The sequence below is a fragment of the Etheostoma spectabile genome, chromosome 18 (genome assembly GCF_008692095.1).
Source record: "Etheostoma spectabile isolate EspeVRDwgs_2016 chromosome 18, UIUC_Espe_1.0, whole genome shotgun sequence".
Taxonomy (NCBI): domain Eukaryota; kingdom Metazoa; phylum Chordata; class Actinopteri; order Perciformes; family Percidae; genus Etheostoma; species Etheostoma spectabile.
In genome coordinates, this window is record NC_045750.1 from 7,869,321 (window position 1) to 7,893,265 (window position 23,945).

Here is a 23,945-nt window from a genome sequence, read left to right on the forward strand (position 1 = left end):
CCCACACCGCCATGACACAGAGCTGGATTTAACTCAGCAAAATATCTCTATAGGGTACTTTTTCCTCCAAATGAAACAGGATTCACTGATTTAAGATTAAATCACTTAAACACAAATTATAAAATAATACACTATTTCACCAAATCAACCTCCAAAATCTCATGTATATGAAGCTTTTTATATTTATATAAAAGCAGCTTTCAAAAGTTGGTACCCTGATAAATGTACAGTATAATATAAATATGTTTTTTTCTCTATATGAGATTATGTATTAGATTCTGGCTCTAACTACAAACACAGGAAGGATACACTAAAGAAACACTACGCAACTTCACACATTGAGAGTGGTTAAGAGGCAGCAAGAGATACTGTAGCTGGATTTTTTGGTTCCTATGGGTAACCAAGAAACCATGACGTTGGTAAACTGAGCAGTCCACAGAAGAACATTTTCTTTTCTTGTTGGCTGATGGAGACAGAGTCCGGGTTTTTCTTTATGAAGCACTGCTGACGTTTTAATTAACTGCATACTGCCTTTCAAGCTGATTTCCTGCAAGTGTTTGAGGTTAGTATTATATGACAGCTGTCAGATGATGAATTAAATGTGGCCTTGTGGCAAAACATTATGTCTTCACTCTTCAGGCTTTTCGTCCGTTGAACAGTGTAGCTGTGCGAGCGGAAGCACACTCAAACTATTTCACTGTGTTAATCTGTCTTGTAATTACATTCTCTGTAGTTGTGCTGGGCCACAGGTCAGATGGGTTTGTGGCACCTCTAGAGTAAACAAGCTTTACGATTACAGAGAGACTTACTCAGCTCCTCTTTCACCCTTGAGGAGGAAATAAGTTAGATGAATCAATACCAGCAGATGGGGATGCTTCACATGAAGAAAAAAAAGCTGTTGGCATTTATTAAAAAAAAAAAAGAAGAGGAAAATGTTCTTCTCACAAAAAGCCGGATGACCCACAGCTCCTTATTGACCTGGTACCTCACTGCTGTAGCGTTCTAATCACAACGAGGGCTGTGGTGATTATTATCTTGTGCAGTGACAAACCTATTCGCTGAGCGTTTTCATCCGTCTGTTCAACATCTAAAAGACACCTGATTGTCATACAGTGTTCTCCGGCAGGCTTAGTTAATTGTATCTTTCCACCGGCAAAAGCAATGTCTGACAAATGAAGTGAGGTGCGGCGCACTGAGGAACAATGGGTTTGCTATCCCTTTGCCATTGGAAGGAGGACAGCCAATTGTAATAGGCCATAATTAACGTCAGTGGCACCAACAGAAGGGCATATTCATATTAAAATTGGCTCTCCAAGTGTTCTACACCATGTCTGAACCTCATGACTTACTTTGTGCTTTCTTTCTTCTGTGTCTGCAGTTACTTTAGTGTAAGCATTGGGAATTCATATGACTGGATACACCACACACACACACACACACACACACACACTCACACACACACAAACACACACTTACATTTCTGTGGATCTTTTCTTCCAGATCTTGGTTGATTCTCTGCAGTGCTGAGTAGCTGCTCTGTATTCTAAACAACACATTAAATGACATTGTACACTTGCAGATAACAGTTTGTATGTACACATACAGTATATACAGCAGCCGGAGACCTCTCCAAACTGAACATAAGAATATCGGCAGGCTCAGCAGTACACAAGTCAGGGCTAAATTGCATGCCACGGTTTAAGTTTGTAGTTGTTTCCACATCTCACTGACCTCACTCTTCTGATTTGATGATTAAGTAAATGTTTTATTCTGTTATTTGTGATCCAGAAGGCAGAGACATACTGTATAAGGCAACATAATAGTGTGAATCACCAGCACTCCCTATGCCCAGTAGATCCCAACCTGGGTGGCCCAAGATAAATAGGAGAGGTCACAAAATTATTTCAAAAAAAATCTGTTATCAATATTTTGTTTACTTTCCTCACCACTTTGGTTTTTATTGCAACACTCAAGATGCATGCACTTTGTCATGTTTCTTAAAACCCAAATCCCTCATGAGAAACAGTACGGACTCTTTGATTTCAGTGCTCACAATTAAATGTATGTTAACTTTTTTAAAGAGTTACAAGATAAAGAAAAAAATATTTTGTTGTCTGTGGAGACTGAAAAAAGTTATATTGTTCGAAAACTGAACAAATATTATTGTTTAATAGTTATCATGTGAATATTTTGAAACCTTGAGAAATTAATGAAAGAACATTGAGACAGGAGAGCCAGACACTCATCGTCTGGCCAGCAGGGTAAGATAAGATTAATTTGCAGCTGTGACTGTGTTAAGAAGAGAACTTGTTTAATATGCCCAGCTACATTTTAACCAATAGTATAGCAAATGATATGATGTACCAACCCACTTTTATGTAGAACAATGATGTTTTAGCCCACATTTATGTTAAACAACTATATACTACACCCATTATGTAAATCAAATTTCTGTGCACACCCACTTAATAAAATGGTCGAGCGGGGAATGAAAGATTCGGAAGACTGTTGAATGTTTTTCAGCTTTATTCCCCTTTGCCAAAGAAAAGCAAGTCTGTGTCCGTGAGTAATTTTCCCACTCAAGTCTTTGAACCTAACATGTCCAGCAGGTAAAACAAAATAATATCAAATAATACAGTTTCACAAATTACCTAGATAATAAACAGCACTGAACAATGTGCTGATCTCTCTAAAACTTTAAACTTGATACCATTGACCTGCAAACTGCACATTCATGGGTTGGATTATCATAATCTGGGCTGTTTGTCTGAGACTACACAGAACACAACACATCTGCATCAATGGTCTCTATAAAATCTCTAGAAAAAATACTTTGAATAATAATTTGTGTCTGATATGATGTTTTCACAAACATATCTTAATAATACATAACTCTGTAAAGTGACGGTCAAACAGCAGCAATTTGCAAAACACGTTTTTAGTGGAGGGGGACTTTTATGGCATACCACAAGGTTCTATTCTCGGTCCATAATTATTTAGATTCTTCATATCAATTCTCCATAACGTCACTGTCGGGCAGAAACCTTGTATCTTCCGTATATTTCATCAATTTAATTATTTTCGTACATCAATGCTATTGGTCACACCATTTATGTGTGTCTGTGGGTTTTACAAATATTTAAACAGTGATGAGAAAATTTCATCTGACTTTGTCAAAAGAAAATAGCTCAATATGTTTTCAAATTAGCCATTTTTCATTTTTTGAAAAGCAACAGTTTTAGACATACAAGGTTTTCACCAGACAGCAACGATAAGTAATACACACTAAACACTCCTGAACTTGTACCAAATGCTGACAAGACATTTGTTAAATCATAAGATCCAACATTTCTATGAAGAAATACTTATTTGGTATTCATACACTAAAGAGTAATGATACTTGGCTAGGATAGCAGTTACTTTGATACTGTTTTATTTTACAGGTCTTTTTTTCCTTGTAATCTACAGGGACATTTCCTTAGATTGAATCTCACAATTTGGTTCTAAGAAAAAAAAGACAGAATGTGTCACTAGGTCTCTTTGTATAACATGTGTTTCACTTTAGATGACAGAAAAAAATATCTGGTCTGTGCTTGATTTTGGAGATGAGCAACCAAAAAAAGTATTACATACTGTCCTTTGTATTTAGACTATGAGGGCCTACTCCTAAAACCTCTACAGTATATTACATTTCTCCTCAATTTTAAAGCTGCTGTTCAGTGGACCAAAACCATGACTGGCTAACTTTAGATACCCATGAGTAAATACTGAGTTTTGAAAGTTCAGTGCAGCACTTCAGTGCAGCACTTCAGTGCATATAAATGGAGTGAACAACAAAGGATTTATAGCTTGAATGTCTCATCTCACTGGATCAATTCAAACTTTTAACTGTGGACCTTTTTGGATAGGATTGTTTTGGATGCTGTTAGTGTATATTCATGGGTCTGTCCATGTTTTCCCTGCTGTACTCAGATTTGTACGTCGGAGGTGAGTAGTAAAGAGTTACATTTACTCTGTTTCATTTACTTGAGTACAATAATACTTAGGAGTAGGAGTAATTTTAAATCACATTAGACTACAATGAGCTTGTTACTTCTTTACTACTTTCGTTTTACCTCTTTGGTATTCTTTGCGTCATTGTTTTTATCCCCTCCGCGTACGCCTCATTTTAATGTTTTATTTTGACAGAGAGAGATACTTCCTCTAAAGGCTCTACCACGTGACTGTGTTTCACTAATCAAACGTCGTCGTGCAGTCTCGTCACGTGACTCAATCTCAGCGGTGGGACGGGTTAGCTTTACAATCGTAGCAAAACAAAGATGTCAGAATCAACCGTCGGCAATGCAGACACAGACGAGGGTAACACCCCCGGCCTCATACTGAAAGCATGTTTACTTTAGTAAAAGTACATAACAGCAGCTACATTATGCGGTGTCTTCTGTCAAAACAAACGGACATGTCAGCATTCAAAAACTCGACATCTAACTTGAGGAAACATATAGCGGTGAGTTTCCTAAATAAATTTCCAGTACTTGAGTACTTTTTTTTAGTAATTATTAATTATTTGGATGACTACTTTTTACTTTTACTTGAGTCATATTCTTCTGAAGTAACTTTTTGAAGTAATTTTTGGCTACTCTACCTACCTCTGTTGTACGTAAGTATTTTGTACTGTATGTCTTGTGGATCTCAGCACTTCTTTCACCACTGTTGTACAGTACATATGCGCCTACCTGCGCAGTTTATCAGTAAACTTGTCCAGCTCCTCCTGCGCTCGCCGCAGCTCCGTCTCCAGGTACTGGCGCGTGGAGTCAAACTCACTCTGCAGCAGCTCCAGCTTGTGTGTCGTGTAGGAAAGCCTCTTCCGTAAATCCTCCTTTTGCTCCAGCAATGAGCTGCAGACACACACACAGCAGATGGTTGTGTTCAGGGCATATGGTGCAGGAAACAAGCTTGTAACTTGGGTATTTGCTTATCTAAATGGACTTATAAGGGTCTACATATCTTTTTAATGCACCCCTGAGCCACCATGCAGCGTTGATGAGAACATCATAAGAGGATGATAAAAGCAGAAAAGTTCCATGTGAAAGTGCTTTGTATGAAGAAAACATGGAACCAAAACACAGATCTCTAATTAGGAATCCAGGCTGGGGTAAGCAAGGACACCAAGATTTTTGAGTCATTTGAGCATTAGATCTCTTTTTCAGCATTAAAGCTCTGCAGCACATCAGAGAAACCCAATCATCAGTGAGATTGGTCCCACCGAGAAAAAAAAGAGAGGTGTAATCTGTGATGAAATATGAGCCAATGAACTCTAATACATCACATGAATAGAATGTGAAGGCTCGGATTTACGGAACAGCGATACCCCCCATATGTAATTCAGCCAGACAGCACAATGATGACGATTTTCAGAGTATGTGCATTACCTGGGTTTCAATCTAATAAAAGGGCAAGTGCGAGTGGGAAAAGAGGAAATGTCTGTTGCCGTGATGGATCTGAATGTGCACGGCTGGGCTTAATGGACCCTGTATTGACGGACAGATGGAGGACGGAGGGAAATGACTCTATCTGCAGCCGGATAACAGATAGCAGAGAGTGAATGGAGATGTGGTCACGTTGCTCTTTTCACTTCCTCTCTTTGTCTCTCTTTTAACAAGATCATAGATACACGATGTGGGGGCTGAATATCAGGGACAGGTTCCTTTCAATGTTTTCAGGTTACTAAGTGGAAATATCGTACAGTTTCCAGCTCATTAATATGCATGATAAGAGCTACAGTTGGTAAGAATAAATATCAACTCTCTTTCTCTATGATTCTGTCTAAACTTTAGTTATGTATGTATGTATGTATGTATGTATGTATGTATGTATGTTTTGTCTTGCAAACCACTTTAGCTGAATTATATATTGTGAACAGTCACACAAACAACACAAAGTTAATACTGATATGAATTGAAGACATACTGTACCACCAAACACACAATTCCCAATGGTATGTCATGGGTTTGTTACATATGTAGTATATAGAGTACCATGCATTGACTTGCGTTTCTTGTGTTCTCTTGCCTCTCTAAGTGAAGTAAGCAGTGGCATGTAAGCCCATGTGGGCTGGGCGCCATTATGATCAAATCCAAAATATTCATTAACTCATTCATGTAGTAGAGATGCAGCAGATATGTGCTGCAGAAAGATGCATTTTTTAGAGACAGGAATCTCATGAGCTGATTTTAATTTTAGTAAGTGGAGTCAAAGACTTTTTGGTTTTACGTAATCATATCTAAACAACAAATAACACTATTTGTTTTGTTGTTTGTGTTCAGAACACTACACGTGAGCCATTTGTGATCTGATGCTTTATTATTAAGGTATGACTAAGTTTAGCAATTAACATTTCTTGGCAAAACTGACTGTTAGAAGGAATATGAACAACCATCCTCCTCTCTATGACGGTTTGTGACAGTATGACAACTAGAGGTAAATAATAATAATAATAACAGTAATAAATTCAATATACAAAATGGACTAAAGAGCATTTAAAATGAATTTAAGTTGACCACAGTTTATATTAGAGTTGTTAGTTAGGTATCTTGTGCTTCTGAAATACCCTGATACTTTCTTTCATTTACATTTTTTTTACTCAACTAAAGGAGCATTTTCTGCCTTCAGCGCTTTGCAGAAATGTTTGTACAAATAAAGCTCCACTCACCACTAAATACAGCACTATAAAAGGCAAAATGATAAATAAGTAAGTCAATTAGAAATTAAAATTTTACTCTAGACCTGGAATCATTTTTTTTTTTATGTGCTTGCCATGATGTGACATGGAAAGCTGCTGCATCTACAACTAAGTGAGTAAAACAATACCTGCCAACAGAGGGATTCAATGTCTGTCAATGGCTGAACTGACTGAAAGGCATTTCAGTGCTGTGTTACCCAGCAGCCCCCCACCTCCTGCTTCTCTTTGATTGGCAGACATTAGCAGGGGAATACAGGTGTTTGTTGTTTGATAGAGGATGAGTTTACTTGAAGTAACTCCAGGGACGAAAAATCCCCATTAGTGACCTCCTCTGTGAACAGGAGCTGAGTCAGACATAATAAGTGCTTTCATTCCGGTGAGATGAAATGACGAGGCAACATGACTTCTGGGCTTGGAGAGGCGGGATGAGGCTGCGTTAGTACCACTGGGCGACACCTCGTGGGCGGATGAACGGACAAACAGATAAAAACGAGGACGGATGAAAAGATGGCGTCTGAGAGTTTCTGTCTTACCTCTTTTTTGGATGTTTGCCGCCATTTCGGGGGACTTTTAAGGCGGTTTTGCCAATGTATATCTTTTTCATGGTTTGTCTGTGCTCCTTCCCTCTCATGTGTTTATCCGTCATGTGTGTTAGTTTCCCAAAGGACACCAGCTAAGTGTGGCCTGCAGAGTTACTGAGTGCTCTACCTGTGTTGACCCTGCCAAAAAAAGCAAACACACAGATTTGCAACTTTTACTACTGTTCAACCAGGGATCCTGTTTGAAGGATAAAGTCCATATATTTTGCTGTGAAAGTCATTTTGATGGCAGAATTGCCCACAGTTTTGTCCTTGGCAGGTAAAGAAAAGCTGAAACAGCATTTTACCCTGCACTTAATTCAGAGTAACAGACCATTTTGAAGCTCTTAAAAGGTTAAAATCCACCCTTGGTGATGTAGATTATGGCCTTATTTGAATTTTTTTATGTGTCACAGAGTGATTTCTTCTGGTGGAGATACAGGGGGAAATGAAAGTATCTAAGACATCAGTGGTAAATGTCAGGCTTTGGTCTCAGTCCTTCAGACTTAAAAAGCAAAGACAACAAACAAAGTTCAGCAATCATATGACGACAAATCTACTGAGGGAAAGGCAAGATACATACCACAGCTTGCAATTTACTTTGATTAAATTACACTTTACAAGTTATTTTTTAGTTTTTACTTAAATGCCGGTTTCCCACTCCATGAATTACACATTGGAAAAATGGTTTGTAATGTTAAAGCCCTTGAAAACAAATCAGAAGCGTTTTTCTATAATTTAACAATTTCATGACTAAATAAGCAACAATAAATGTTCAAAGTTCAGAAAAAAACATCAGTAGGTATAATCTAATATAATATTATGAATTTTGACTGACAACAAAAACAACCAACCCCATAACTGTCATCACATATCAATTTAAATGTTTCTGATTAGAACACAGAACAGCACAGTGAAAAACTTATAAATATATATTTGATTAAGACAATGCACATTAATTAACATTTCTGTAAATGCACCAGTGTTTGCCAATTGGCTATCTTTCATCTGTAGTCCTGCCTAGCATGCATGCCTTTATAGTGGGAAGAAACCGGAGCAAACCCACGCAGAACATACAAACTCCACACAGAAAGGCCTTGAACGACCTAGATTCAAACCAAGAACCTTCTTGCTGTGAGGCAGAAGTGCTAACCACGGCCACCGTGCTGCCACTTAAAACCAAATCTCTCATATGACTAAAACTGGTCTAAATTTAGCAGAAATTATTTTTGCTTCAGCAAGAAGCTGACTGAGAAAATGTTTTCAGGCCCCTTGCTTAAAAAACAACAAAAATAAAAAATAAATAAATGTATTTGTAGGTTTTATGCCTGTGTTTGTGTTCTTTTGCTGGACGCAACCTTGGTTCATATCATTGGTGTTTGATGAAAGGCCTTGTGACAAGAAGGGATCAGACTTATCAGTACAAACAAACATCCCTTTTTGCAGACTTCATCTCTTATATATCCAACACAAAAGACATGAACTGACACATCCTCCCCAGTGTTGAATAAAAGTCTAATGCACCAAAGCTTCTTTTTCCAATATTTCTACCGTCCCCCCAATCTCGTGTGCCTCGATGGCGTCCACAGCACAGGTGCAGCTGCCAGCCTGAGGACAAATAGTGTGCATTATTGGATGAGACGGCCCGTCAAAGCTTGATCAAAGCTGCTCTGATCCAAGGGCTGGACTGAAAGGAAACAATCAAGGTGACTGCAGTGGGTTATAGCCAGGGAAAGCGCCACTTTTGATGTATTGGTACATACTGTACATACGTAAGAGTAAAAACCTGATGACATACAGTAGAGAAACATGTTGATCCACTGGCACGCAGTTGTTGGGAGGTGATTTATGCTGCTGGCTGAGAAAGAGGGAGACATGTACTCCTCCAGATGGTGACAGCTCACCACCGCCACTGGAGCCTTCACTCCAGCTGCTCCCCTCTGAGTCATAGCACACCAGCTCTGGTGTGTGTGTGTGTGTGTGTGTGTGTGTGTGTGTGTGTGTGTGTGTGTGTGTGTGTGTGTGTGTGTTTGTAAGTAGTGAGTGTGAGCATGTTTTTGCGCATGTATGAGGCTCAGGTTTGTGTACATAGGTGCACACTTGCCTATATGCATGTATTGATATGTCTTGTGTGCACTTGTGTGTGTGTGTGTGTGTGCATGTGTGTGTGCACCTGGATGTGTTTTTGTGTATGTGTGTGTTTGTGTGCTGCGTCATAAGCTGTGCCCATTCAATCCCCTATTTCAAAGAATGAAATACACCAACAGTCTCTATCATAAAAGTCAAAAATTGGGGACAGCTGCTAGCAACACATCTTAGGCAACGTCAGGTGTCCGCTATCAAACCGCCAACGCACAACAGCTCACTCCCTCGCTTACTTCTTCTTCTTCCTTTAGCCCGATTCCTCACACTGCAGCAAAACCATAGACGGGGCTTGTTCAGATGGCGCTGCCTGCCACCCACTCGTGCCACGCTGACATTTGAGAGGAACTCAGTGCATTGAAAAGAAGAGGAAGGGGAGGTGGTAGAGGACATTAAAGTTGGGGAACGGAGAAGAGGGAAAAGCAGGAAGTGTTTTGTTTTTGGGTTTTTTTTTTGGGGGGGGGGGGGGGGGGGGATGCCAGCCAGAGTAGTTTCAATTGAGTCAAATACAGCAAATAGAGAGTGAAGCATCACACAATTAGAGAGGAAAAGCAAACACAGTGGGTGTGAAGTCTCCACTGAAAATCACAACTTCTCTTTCCTCTCCTCTTCTCCGCCTGTTCTGTCTGTCTGTTTCTCCCTTTCTGCCTTGCTGATCGCATCTACATTGCATATAGGCTCTCAGGAAAAGCCCTCATAATAGGCCCAGACCTTAGCATTAGAGCAGGGGGATCCGAGTGGCTGACTCATCCAGCAACAGCAGAGGAAGAAGGCAAAGAAGACGCTCTTTCTGCCACGCATGCCTTCAGACTAACAAGGTAGCGAACCTGCTACAATGACATGTACAGTATGACTCAACCACCTCATTGAAAAAGAAATCCCGCTCAAATTAGGGTATTATTCTGTGAGTGCATGTGGGTTTATGTCTCTGCTGTGTCTTTGTCCTGCATCGATTAACTTGGGAGCAGACAACTAAGTAGACACACACCAACTACCAACATCATTAGCAGCAGCAGGAGATAATGACCCGTTGAACGGATTTCATGTGCTGCTGATGGAACTCGGCACAGGGAAGTGCGTGCAATCATGACAACCATCCCCAGAAGATTTTGGGATCAGCGAAAGAGGTGATGGAGGCAAGTTGAGATCTATAAAAATAAACACATCTCTGTTCTTCACCTAAAACCCCAAAAGTCAACACAGAGTACTGATTGAGTCCAATGTCAACAACAAAACATGTTATAATTTACTCGAAAAATGGCACTGCATTAAATATCTAGGGGTTTTGTTCCAGGTACCACAAGGGAATACAATCAGAGATGGACGATTTTAGTATGGTTGAATAGGTTTCAAAGGAATATTTCAACATTTTGAGAAATAAACAAATTTACTTTCTTGCTGAGAGTTAAACAAGGTGATTGATACGCTCATGTTTGTACAGTAAATACAAAAAGTATAGCCAGCAGCCGGTTAGCTTAGCACAAAGACTGCAAACAGGGGGAAACAGCTACCTGAGCTTTCTCCAAAGGTAGCAAAATCTGCCTACCAACTCCTCTGAAGCTCTGAACTAGTTACCATGTTGTATCTGATAACTAACGGTTAAATGCTTTCATAGTGAGAAAAAGCAAATTAACTGCTGATTATTTCCCCTAAAATAATTTAAAAAGCAAGGAAGTTTTTTACTATAAAGTAGTGTTGTTTACAAATGTATACAGATACATTCCAAAAGAGTGAAACCAATTTGACCATTGAGCACTATGAATATGTTGTAGGGAAATGAATGTAATGCCAAATAAAAATGAAAAGCTTCAGTTAACATACAAAAAAAAAAACAACATTGAATGACACAAATAACATCTAGTATAAGCTATAAAACATGCTGTTACTAAAACTAAATCCTTTTTATTTACATTTTTTTTTAAAGATTATTTTGTGGGCATTTTTGACCTTTATTTTTGGCAGGACAGCTGAAGAAATGAAAGGGGAGAGAGATGGGGAATGACACGCAGCAAAGGGCTGCAGGTCAGAGTCAAACCTGGGCCCGCTGCGTTGAAAAGGAACTATATATATATATATATATATATATATATATATATATGGGCGCCCACTCTACCAACTGAGCTATCTGGACACCCAAAAGTGTTTTACATAAATTATTCAAGTTGATAAAAATACAAGTTTGGAGTAGAGTAGAGGCGAGAAACCCCCAGCCACAGGAGTACACACATACACACACACACACTAAGCAAATTAAACACACACATACACATACACACACACACTCACACACAAACGAAAGCTCATGCTGTTCCACAAAACACAGCGTCTGCCTCTTAACGAGAAAATCATGTTACGGTGCCAGGCAATCCTACCGAGAGCTGTCCTAGCAAAGCCACAAAAAAAACATCCACACATTTAATGTGAAACTTCTCACTTAATTTAAAACTCAAAAGTTTCCTGATGATTGGTGAGTGTTCCAAGCTAGTGAGTCTGAATTGCTTTAGCATTTACATTTTTCCATAAAGTAGTGGGTGAAGAAATCCCAATCCTGTCCACTGCGTTTCATTCAGCCCCTTCATTTATTTTGGTGTCCGACTTTTTGGTTGGACAATCATTTTCTTAATAAAAGAGGTTACTAAATGTGGCATACACAAAAATAAGGCTGTTTGGCATCTTTTCAGCAACAACAAAAGGAGATGGGATGAAGAAGCGCGAGCAGCTATCAAAAGCGTTGAACTCACTAAAAATAACAGAACCAAAAACACCAACGTGCATACACACACACACGACACACCGACCACCATCACAACATATTGTTTACAAGTGGAGCTCGAATGGACAGGTAGTAATTAGACAAAACAAAGGAACCGCCTCTGCAAATCTGCCAGCCTGCAGTTTACTGCTCTGTTTCTCCCGTTTCCATGTGTGTCTGTATGTGTGTGTGTGTGTGTGTGTTTGTGTGTTCATAAGCATTTGCCTCTTACACATATAGCGGGTGGCTCAGATGTACTTACAGGTCCTTCCATGACTCTCAAGAGGCAGCCTAAAAAGCCTCAACTCAGGGATGCATGAATGGAGCTTTTACAAAAAAAGACACACTTAGGAAATATAGAAAGCAATATAGCACTAATAGCTTTCCAGCATGGTGCCATTAATGTACTGGCATATAAAAAAAAAGTGTAATCTGTGATCTCCAGTTTGGGATCGTCACAGGCAAACAAGCAACAGAAAATAGAAAGAAAGCATTCATATACAGTGTGTGTTTAATTTCCTTTAAACGTCCCTCACAGTTGGATTCTCCTCATTCGGTTTGTCACTGCAATTTTACATTTAAATGGTTTATGTTTGGTTAAAAAGAAGGTTTAAATTAATTGTTAAGACATTTAGGGGAACACGTTTATTTGCTGAGAGTTAGATTAGAAGGTCCTTACTCTAATATCTGTCAGGTTAATATAAGGCTTCAGCCAGCAGCTTTTTAGCAGCTAGACTGTCTTTGTCTAAAGGTATGCAATCTCCCATTCCATCTAAAGATCACAAATGATCACATTATGTCTTGTTTGTTTCCAAAAAGCTGAAGTGTATAAATGTCAAGTTGTGGTTTTACATGGATGAGGTGTATGCTCAGTGTATGCATGCTAGCTTCATATTTAGCATGCAGACACATGCGTGACATCTATCTTTTCATCTTACTCAGCAAGTAAAGCTATCCCTTCAATAAAAGGACTAGTTTCAATGTGTATTATTTTGTTTGATGTCAATTTAAAGGCTCATTTTGTGCTTTAGCCTTATTTGGTCTGGTTTGACCATTAGCCTACGATGGCTAATGTTAGCAAACTCTAGGTGAGTATATATTCTAACACGTACTTTCTATCATGACTTTATGACTCTTCTCAACTTGTACTACTGTTACATTGATTTAGCATTTTAGCTAAATTTACCACCATTTCATTATTGTCACTTGTAGTCAGTGTTCACTAAAAGTCTCAAGTCAAAAACTTGAGTTATGGCAGTTGTTATATGCAGTGGAGCCACTCAGCCATTAACATGGCCAACGTTTTCACCATCACTAAGAAATAAATCTGACCGGTACCCTCTGACCGCTGGTGCTGAAGAGGGCAAAGGGGAGGAGGAATAATGTGGTTGGGAAACACTTAATAACCCCAGATGAGCTGTCAGTGCTCCAGCAGAGACAGTCTTCAGACCACAGAGGACAGAGGAGAGTCTGTTAGACCCACACTGTCCACTTAAACTGATCAAAACTAACATCAAAACGCTTTCATTCAAATGTTCGCTATTGCTCTTCTGTTTCACCACCTCATCTATAAAAAAAAGTGATTCAGTGGATGCCTAATTCATCTGGGATTATACAGTGGATAAAATGTTTAATATTAATATGAATTAACAATCGGTTATGCAGTTCAACATAAGCAGTGACGAAATAAAGAAAAGACTTTTGACGTTTGACATTTTGCGCTTCTTCGCTTTTGGAAGTTTTTGATTGTCTATTAAATATTAATATACCACTGGCAGCCAGTTAGCTAAGCTTAGCATGAAGACTGGAAACAGTGTTAAACAGGTAGCCTGGCTCCGCCCTCTTAAATAGTACTGCTCAATTTACATTTTCCTTCAGTGCTACATCTGGGTTTGCGGTACATTTGTGGGTTTTCTCCGGTCAAATCTTTACCGGTCCAATCAGTGAACAGAGGGAGTGGCTGAGAACGATGACATTGAGGTTGTGCGCTAGTTTGAGTTGTAGTTTCGTAATGGCGGCACAGAAAGACGTGAGCGAAGCCATTCGGTTTGTTGTGGCAACGCTGCAAAATATCCAGAAGTTAAAGCCCGAGCAAGGACAATCTTTGCTGAGTTTTGTTGGGGGCCATGATTTTGTGGCCCTCCTCCACATGGGGTTCGGGAAAAGTTTAATTTTCCAGCTAGCTCCGTTAGTGGTGAAGGAGTTGGCTAAGGCTAACGTTAGCGATGCCAAGGCTGAACGTCACAACCAAACGTTAGCGATTAGTTATGACAGATCCAGAGTGGCTCTGGGCAGATCCAATACTTTTAAGTCAACCTTGGAACGCACACGTTCCCTCAAAACAAGCTCCTTCCCGAGGCAGCGTCACGGTGTCTCTCGCTCGGCACTAAGCACTGCCCATGACGATTGTGATTTGTTTAAAGAAATGCCAATAAACCAGAGCGCGTTTATCCCGGAATGTTTTGTGGACCCTCCTCTGCAGCTCTGTCGAGGAAGGTCTGGCAAAGCGAGACTACTAAATGGTTATACTGTATGATGTACTATGGCCTTCACCACTAGATCTCAACCCAGCTGAACACCTATGGTTCATTTTTAAATGAATGTGATACGATCAAAACTTCAGAACAGCTACTTAAGATGAGACTGTTGTTGTCAAATCAAGTACAAAAAAAATCATTCAAATCTTATCTCAGTCACTGTCGTGATATCCTTCATTTTAACTTTGGGGACTATTTACTGCCAAATTGCAAAAGTGTAAAGCATTTCATTCTGCACTCCGCCTTATATGTTGCTCATATTTGCCTTTTCTCTCTGTATGATGATGGTAGTGAAAATGATTAACTGACTACAGATTATTCAACATATTTACCTCACCTTTTCTTGAATCTCATCATGCAAGTTTTAAAAACCCTACAACTACGCTAAACTTTTTATTTTATTTTGCAACCCAGTGATATCATTTCCTCATCACTCTTTCAGAAAGAAGCATTCAATTCTGGGCTGTCAATCATCCGGGCAGAGCAGCTGTCCACCTTTTTTTTTTCTCCAAGTGGTGTGTCAATCTCCTTTCTAAAATAAAACACTTCAGCAGAAGATTGGTTTCTGACATTTGCTTGAACACACACACAAAAAAACCTCTTAAAAACTTTAAATCTGTTCATCCAACTGAGGTCCACTCTACTCTGGAGCTCCCTGCTTGCAATGTGCCGCCATGTAAAATTTACATCTCTATCTCTGCCACAGGGCCCCGGCAGAGAAGCCCGGCCAAGGGAGGGACAAAAATTGCGAAAGAGAGAGCAAGAGAGGGGAAAAGATTTCAGGACATTTCATCACTTAGACGGGGAGGCGTCTTGGAGATGAGATGCGGGGGTGGGTGGGATGTAGCTGTAGGGTCAGACAGTCAGGTAGATCCAGCTTAATGTTTGACCTCGTCAGAGCGTCTGCAGAGGCCACAGGTGACATGGTTGCCTATTCAGCGCAGAGTGAGGAGAAAAGGCACAGGCCCCTCTTATCTTGGCAGAGCTGCTTTAATTCAATTAAAGCTGTGACATAGAGGTGAAGACAATTGATGCCAGATACTGGAGTAACACCCCGTCAGATTAATTACACCCTCATCGCCGTGGTTAAACGGCTTTAAACTGTAATCTGCCTGAAATCATAATAATACCATTGGTAATCGAACACAAAAGGGAAAGCTCGGGATCCATTTCCATCTGCGCCGGATTAATAATGGTTCATTAGTAACAGTATCAATTACAACATGTGTACTGTAGGACAGTGAGGTATAAGGAGAGAGAGTCAGAGGAGAGAGAAACAGCAACAGCAACAAACGGAGCCTTCCCTGCATCTCGTCATGTTTGCTCTGCTGCTTTAATTCCTGCGTAATGTAACTTTAATCAGAAAGGTGTGTGAGCACTTGTAATTTTGTATTGAGCTCATTAAAGTCTGTTTATGCAGGCATGCGAGGGCATCAATTTGACTTAACCTAGGCTTTGTGTGCACATTTGAGAGTATCAGGTTTATTTAAATACATACAAACTCCTTCATTAAAGCTAGTATTGATTAACTGTTCATAGTGGTAAAGCAGTACTGCCATGCAGAGTAATTAATCAGTGCTATAGGTGCATTTCAACAGGTGACTGTCTGAAATCATGCAGAAGCAGATGTATAAGACTCAAGGATGGACATTTTTACTGACATAACACATTCAAGACTAATTTTAAAACCCTCTTGATTGATCCTGTATAAAGCTGTTACAGTAACGCCACATTTGCTGCAGTGAATTTTTTAGCCAAGAGATTCCCTGCGTACAACCACCAGCTTTGTTCTGCAATAAAAACACTATTTTATCTTTGGCAAACTATCAGAAAAACAAATCATTTCTAACAGCACTGCATACATACACAGAGAGCACAAACTGACACTGAGTGCAGCCACATCACATTCAGATGAGCACATTATGCACACATATTCACACAGACACAACCAAGCCAGCTTTGTAATCCAAATCAAAGATGCAAACGATGAAGCAGTACCTTCCGCTCACACAGAGCTTCATCCTGGAGACAGAGAGATAGCAATCCTGGCGCCTGAGCCTCGCCGGGGAAATGGAGAAAACCCCACTCTATATGCTATCTGGATTGGCTTACCCAGCTCTCCCTTAAAGCTCAGAGAAACCCCACCACATGCACCACTCCAACACCACTGCTGCCACCTCCAACACCACCACGCCACTCCAACAGCAGCAGCAGAGCCAGGAGGGAAGACAGAGGGAGTGAGGGAGAGGGACTGCAAGAGTGGAAAGACAGAGAGGAAGAGTGGGAGGGAAGGAGCTTAAAGGAAGAAGACAGGGAGAAAGCGGGGGCGTGTTGATGGAGCGCTGAAAGATATGTGCAGAGAGAGAGAAAGAGAGACAGGGAGGGAGAAGCTCACCTGATAGTGTCTATGTTGTTCATATCTTCGTCGGGCACCTAAAGGAAATGACAGCATGTTAGTGGAGGGGACCCATAAAACTGTTCCTGGAGCTGCCAAGTAGAGCATCGCCGCAGCACAAACAGAAACAAAACATACATATTCAGTAGGCACGCTCTCTGTTCCCTCTCTGTTGTTGTTTATGTCCCCCCCCCCCCCATCCCTGCTCCCTCATATGCTCCTCTCCCTCCACTCCATCTCTGCTCGTGAGAAAGCCCTCATCGGGCTGTCTGCGCTACATCTACGCTTCCTAGAGGTGAGAAGAGAACAATCATATCATAGCAAGAGTGTGAGAGGAGAGAGTGAGAAAGAGAGGGGAAGAAAGGAAGGAGGGGAGGGGAGGAAGTGCGGAAACCTCCATTGCAGCCAGACTGCAGATACATGGCAAGCCCCCCCAAACGCCCCCCCACGAGGGATACTGGCAGCAACTCAATATCTTTGTCTTGGTGCTGAATCGGAAAAAGAAAGTTGAAAGAGGGAGCGATAAAGAAGAGGAGGGGGTGTGGAAAGAGATAGAGAAAGGAGGGAGAGAAGGGGGGGAGGTGAGGGGGAACAGGTGGTCCAATCTGTTGAATCCTATATCTCAAGTCCCATGCTGTTAGGGAGAATACGTTTTATATGTCTGCTGCTGGCCCTTTTTCTGAAGGCAATGCATTATGCATCATTCCCCCAGTATTCTCATCTTCATTCAGATTTAGGGTGCAGGCCCGCTCAAGTGTGGCATTCATGCTGCTAAGTTATCATGTTTCATAATTTTCTTTTTTTTTTTGGCGGGGGGGGTTTTACCATCAGTAGTTAGGGGAGGTATTCATGCACGTACACTAGTGTCATTAATGAAGAGAGCAAGCATTGCAAAGATATTATTTGATCCAGATCTCCATTGGAAAACATAACCGTGTCAGAATGCCAACAAAAACACGCTTTTAAGCCGGAGTTTGAGTCCGAGTTTGCATCTTCAGCGAGTGCACAGCTGAAGGTTGCGTGCCTGTGAAGAATGTTTTGTTACTGTGTTTGCACAAGTACAAGGACTCCTGTAAGGGAATGAAACTTTGCAGCTACAGGCACAAACACACACACAAACACACACACACACACACACACACGCACGCACACACACACACACACACACACACACACACACACACACACACACACACACACACACACACCACACAAAAAGGTTACATGCCTGCCTCTCTCAGCCCCCACGCCGCCCACCTTTTTTCAAGCAGTTGCTAAGGTGACGGCAAAGGCTGAATTTTAATCTGACAATAAATTAAGGCAATGTGATCTTCTCCTTTATTATTAAATGGCAGCGGTGCCACTTTCGGAAATCTGTCAAGTATGTTTTGGCTTCGGAGAGAAACACTGACGGACAAATTAAAACTCTTCGTAAACAGTGCAATCACTTGTTTAGAGATTGTCCAAAAATATATGCGTTTTATGCTTCCTAGTAACTAAAATAATACATATTCAAAATAAGAGGATAGCCAGATGGATTATCATCTAACACCGAGATGAATGTCATGCTGAGCCTGCAAATACCTTCACTTCTGATGCAGTTATTTCTAAATGAGCCTTCAGGCCTGTCTTCCTGTGACACGCTGCTGGAAGTCTGGGGAAACCACCGGTTGCTATTACTGAAGAAACAGTTGTTTAAACAGGTTCTTTGCATCCACAGCCATTTTAGCAAGGTTATGTCTCAAGTTGAGTAAGTGATGGATGTCACCCAATAAATGCTGGTGAGGGGGCTGAGTCAGTAAATGACTGCGTTTTTCAGTTCAATTGTGTGGAGGAGCTGCTGATGGGCAGAATGCTAATGAACACGCGCCCATAAAAGCCTGTTCAGTGGTCAGCAGAAAGCCCCGCTCCTATGCACATTTACAGACATAATCGTTATCATTATCAACAACTTGTAGATCGGCGATATATATAATAAGTTTGAATTTGTTTTGTGTTGTCATAAAGACAAATAGGGGACATACCATACAATCCAAAAACTCTTTTTTGGGTTTCTGGATTGCCAACCAAGTCAGAAAACATGGGATTTAAAAAGCCATTCGGATTTGGCTCGCCTTTTAATGTCACATGATACACTGCCACCCATGTGAGTATCTCCATCAACGGCTTGAGAACTACCTTTGCAAAAGTGCGCCATATTTTTCTTGCAAGCCAAATAGAGCTGACTCAGCTTTTCAGGAGAGGAGCTTAAAGAGACAAGGCACTAAAATGAAGCTTTTAGCCAGAGATTAGTCAATATCCACGACGTTCCACTTCTGGGATTGCTCCGGTGCCGCAGGAAATTCCGCCGGATGCATGTCTTTTCGCCAATGTCCGTTTCCTTCCGCTTTCTTTATATTGTAGCTAGTTAGACTATATGTCCTATATGAGTTTTCTGTTGCACAACTAAAACAACTTTTGAACGTACACATTATCCACCAAAGTTCCTTCACAAGGCTATTTTGCAGCGGTAACGTGGGGAGCCCATGACGATTGGGATTGGTTTAAAGAAATGCCAGTAAACCACAGCACATTTTTCTCCCATCCCAGAATTTTGTGTGGACTAGCCAGACCGGGTCTGGCAAAACGAGACTACAAGACAGAGAATAAATGCAGGTATATTTAGACATGACAGTAAATAATGTTGTAAATAATAAATATATATAAATAATGTGTTTTTAACATTAAAGCATGTAAACATGATCTAGTAGAACCCCAAAATACAAGTAGGAACCTGAAAATGAGCTGACCTGATACATTATTAATTCTTAATTCTTAAAATAATTTACTCCAAACTATGTAAAATGATTAAAATGGCTATACAGTATATACTTTTGGAAATTTTGACAATCAGCTGTAAACACAACCTTTTAACTAGTTGCCCATTTACCCATCCAGCAGATGCAGAGTAACATTAGCATTCATTTGGAGTTGTTTTCCCAGCCACCTAACAAATGCATGTCCAATATTCACACTCCTTTTAGCTCCGTTTTTTTTTTGGACATGCTCCGCCATGTTCACCAGCTCGTACACGTGTGCATACAATTAGGGGGGTAAAGGCTTGATAAAGGCTTGAATGTGTATGTGTGATATGTCAACCGTATTTGTTGTGTGTAAATGTGTGTATTTGTATTTGTATACACACATTAATGTCATTTGTATACACACATGTATGGTTTTTCCTGTGAGACATGAACATAGGCATAGTTTGAAATAGAACATAGTTTGGTAAAACAAAAGTTTTCATTTTTTTATGTTTATACAGTATATATATATATATAATATATATATATATATATATTTATATATTTGTCTCTATCACTTTTTAAATTAATTTGGGTTATTGATGTCTGGATTATTTATTGTATGATGTTGTTAAAATCTTGATGAAAACAAATCCTCATGAACTGCATTAGACAAAGAACTATTGACTTAATGACTGATTTGCCCATTTTGTCTTGTACCTCTTTATACTCTGAATATTAAAGCAGAAAAGCCCTAGAAAACCCAATAACAACTGACTCAAATCATCGAAAGACTTGATTTATTCAGGCATCACTTCAAACTCTGTGAGAAACAATTTCCTCTCCAATCATAGCATATGTTCCATGGCCTGGCTTTGATTAAAGACTGGGATGACTTTTGATCACTCACCATGTTGATGCCCCTGGGCAGAGAGGCAGATTTGTAGGGGTATCTGGGGAAATCACAATGAAACTCCGGAAAGGGACTCCTCATTTCAAACCCTTGGCAGAACTGTGGAGGAGGTGGAATCATGCTTTTCTCCAACTGTAGCGGTGTCTGGACTTTTATCTCCAGGTCCTGTCGCTCATCACCCCTTCTTGCAGTAGTTTCCATCTCCAGATAGGTTTTCTGTGCCGGGTCAAGGGGTGTCTGCTCTTCTTGGGTCTTCTTCTGCTTGAGTAAAGAGCCGTGCTGTTGGGCCATTGAGCAGGGCAGCCTGGGGCTCCACTGTGTCACCTCTTGAATATCGTCTTCAGGCAGCGGTGGGGTTGTGGTGGTGAAGCTGGAGGGAGAGACTCGTTTCCCAAATACCTGCAGGCTGTTTGGGTCAAGCACGTTGGAGGTCACCTCATTCAGGAACTGTGAAAATTTCACTTTGGCTTGGATCTTTTGCTCCAGCAGACACTGTAGTTGTACACTTTTAGCACTGGTGTGGGTCTGTGCAGTGCCCCTCCCCTGACCCAGGCCACCCCTCTCTGGCCAGGCATGGTGTTTTTTGTGGTCTATGCCTCCACCCTGGTCCGCTTGTGGATGAGCTCTGCCATGAGGCCCTCTGGAAGGACAGTCTGCAAACTTCCCCCACCTTCTCTCCTCTCTCTGTCGAGCTTGAAACGCTTCTTGGCTTCGCTTGTTGATAGAGCTGTGCAGGAGGCAGGTCACCCCTGAGCTCCAGCTGCACAAGCTGCCAGTGCCATTGCTGATAGGACTGCTGCCTCCGGGGCTGTTGGGGGCACTTGGGAAAGATGGCTTGCTAAGGGAGGACTGGCTATATGAGCGGCCTATCAGCTCCTCCAGCCAGACCTCATCGCTGTTAAACATGAAAGGTCCGGAGGGGGCCCATGATTTTGGCGATGGCTGGCCCTGCTTTGCTCTGCCTCCCTGGGAGAGGATACAGGCTGTGGTGCTTGTCTCCTCCATCAGCTACATGGATGTGTTCTTTCTCTAATTGTTGCAACTGGCAGATGATCCACGGTCCAGTGGACAGCCCCAAATTTAAAGAGTTCTACCCCAATCCTGTCTCATTATTGTGCAAGCCTGACCTAGAAGAGATCCAATACATTTCACTCTAGGCGGAACAGATGGCCTCTTTTAGTGCCAGAATAACTCCATGCTATGTCAGACAATAACATACAAGACTTAACATTTAATGCAGATAATTAAGGAGACATCCTAATAGGCCAGTCTAACAAAACTATCACTAATTGTTTCAATATTTTCCCCTACACACCATAATATCCTCTTTTGTTGGGACGTTCTGAGGCCAAAGACCGGGAATATAACAGTTTCTCTGTTGTTAATCTGCAGAAGCTTCAGGTTCGGGTTTAGTGAGAGGGATAGCACAATCGTAGCAAGCGTCTGAGCAGAACTTACTCTGAGGGTGCTGTTCTTAATTAGACTGTCTATTGATAGCAGAGCAGGCAACGCTTTTTCAGCTTTTTCCAGGTCAGTGGTTGTAAAAGAGCATTGATCCAACAGAGCACACGGCTGCTGACACACAGCCTAATGGACGGAGTTGTTTAGTAATGGATTACGGTAATCGTATTTTATCAATATCTCTCATTAACAGAACAGTGGTGCTGTACTGCATGTTTGTAATGGACTTTCTATCGTGGAATAATAGTTAGCTCTCTCCACCCTGTCTCCAGTATATGCTAAGCTAAGAGCTTCCTGGCTCTAGCAACATACTTAAAGCAAAAACATCCTTAATGCAAAAAAAGGTTTTCCCAAAATGTCATTGATTTATGGAAATAAGGTATAAAATAAGATATTGATTATTATATATTCATGTTCTCATTTATAATTCCACAATCTAAAATCTTTTTTCTATTTCAAACATACAGTGTATTTTTTTCATAAGCATGACTATTTTGTTAATGAAAGATATTGATACAATCACCATAATCACTTTCTCAACCAGACTGCTAATCTAATTACCTCCTGGCTGCTGCTCCATATGCTCCTTGGTATGAATCCTCGCAATCTAACTCTCAATGAGAAAGTGAATAAGCTTATTTCCCAAAATGTCAAACTATTCTTTTAAACTACAGACATTGAATACATTTGTTTTAATTCAGTATCTATCATAGTGATATTTTTCTTTCCTTTTTTAGTTTGCTAACCTAACTGGCCAGTTTGTGAAGCTTCGGTATCTTCTCCTAATTCTTATCTCTTTCTCTCTCTTTCTCTCTCTCTATTTAATCATTTCTTGATAGGCATGCAATCTGTATTGTAAAGACAGCTTTCACATACTGAAGTGTGCATTCATATGGGCATACCGTAGCTCAAATATTCATCAATATTCAGGTGGTTGCATAATTGACAACACCTCTGCTAGTCTTTACACAGGAGGAGTGAAAGAGAGTGGGATTGGCAAGTAAGGGAAACCAGTTTGACAGAAATGAAATGCCACATCCCACGCCAGGTCAGGTGGAGTCTCCTTAACGTAAGACCCTTATCAAAACCGTATGTTAAAAATGAATGCTTGTACACAATATGAACTGGAGATTGAAGGCCCATAAGTCTTCTAGACGCAACATTCAGCATTTCAACTTATGTGTAACAATGAACAATAGTATTTCCTGCATTATTCCACCACAAAAAAAAACACTGCAAAGATTTATTAACCCTAATATGTTTAACATCCCAAGCCATTATGATCTATTTAGATTTCTGAGCATAAGACCACAGTCTACCTACAGTCTTTCACTTGGACCAGACAGCGTTAATATGCTGTAGGCTATAGTGCATCTTGTCATGCATGAGCCAGACTGTTTCCATCCCCAGGGGTATTATTACTGCCGCATAGGTTTGAGCCATGACTGGGTGGCCTGCTGTGCGCATGCGTTTCTCTAGACTTGAGCCCCACACCATGACTGCTTTGGCCCAGCATGCTCACAGGACACCCAAGGGGCCACCCTGTCTGGTACCATGGGGGAGCATCGAGCCTTCAGCACATCTCTATATAATTTTCTCCCCACTCCATCCTGTTTCCGCTCTTTCTTCATGCCCTCTCCATTGT

The 23,945-nt window shown here is 40.8% G+C and overlaps 1 protein-coding gene across 6 annotated transcripts in view; it reads right to left on the reverse strand.

Moving 5' to 3' along the window:
• si:dkey-174m14.3 (brain-enriched guanylate kinase-associated protein) overlaps positions 1–23,945 on the reverse strand; it is a 35,338-nt gene that overhangs the window by 7,734 nt on the left and 3,659 nt on the right. The window contains exons 2-5 of one of the 6 annotated variants that reach the window (XM_032542708.1): positions 17,144–17,181; positions 7,273–7,458; positions 4,734–4,895; positions 1,477–1,543 (exon numbers count right to left, since the gene is read on the reverse strand). In XM_032542708.1, coding sequence (XP_032398599.1) covers positions 1,477–1,543; positions 4,734–4,895; positions 7,273–7,385 — 342 coding nt within the window. In that variant the 5' untranslated portion in view covers positions 7,386–7,458; positions 17,144–17,181. Of the gene's footprint in view, positions 1–1,476; positions 1,544–4,733; positions 4,896–7,272; positions 7,459–16,746; positions 17,023–17,143; positions 17,344–20,836; positions 21,833–23,945 lie in introns of those variants that run through there. The other 5 variants (XM_032542705.1, XM_032542707.1, XM_032542706.1 and 2 more) reach the window with 5 other exon arrangements.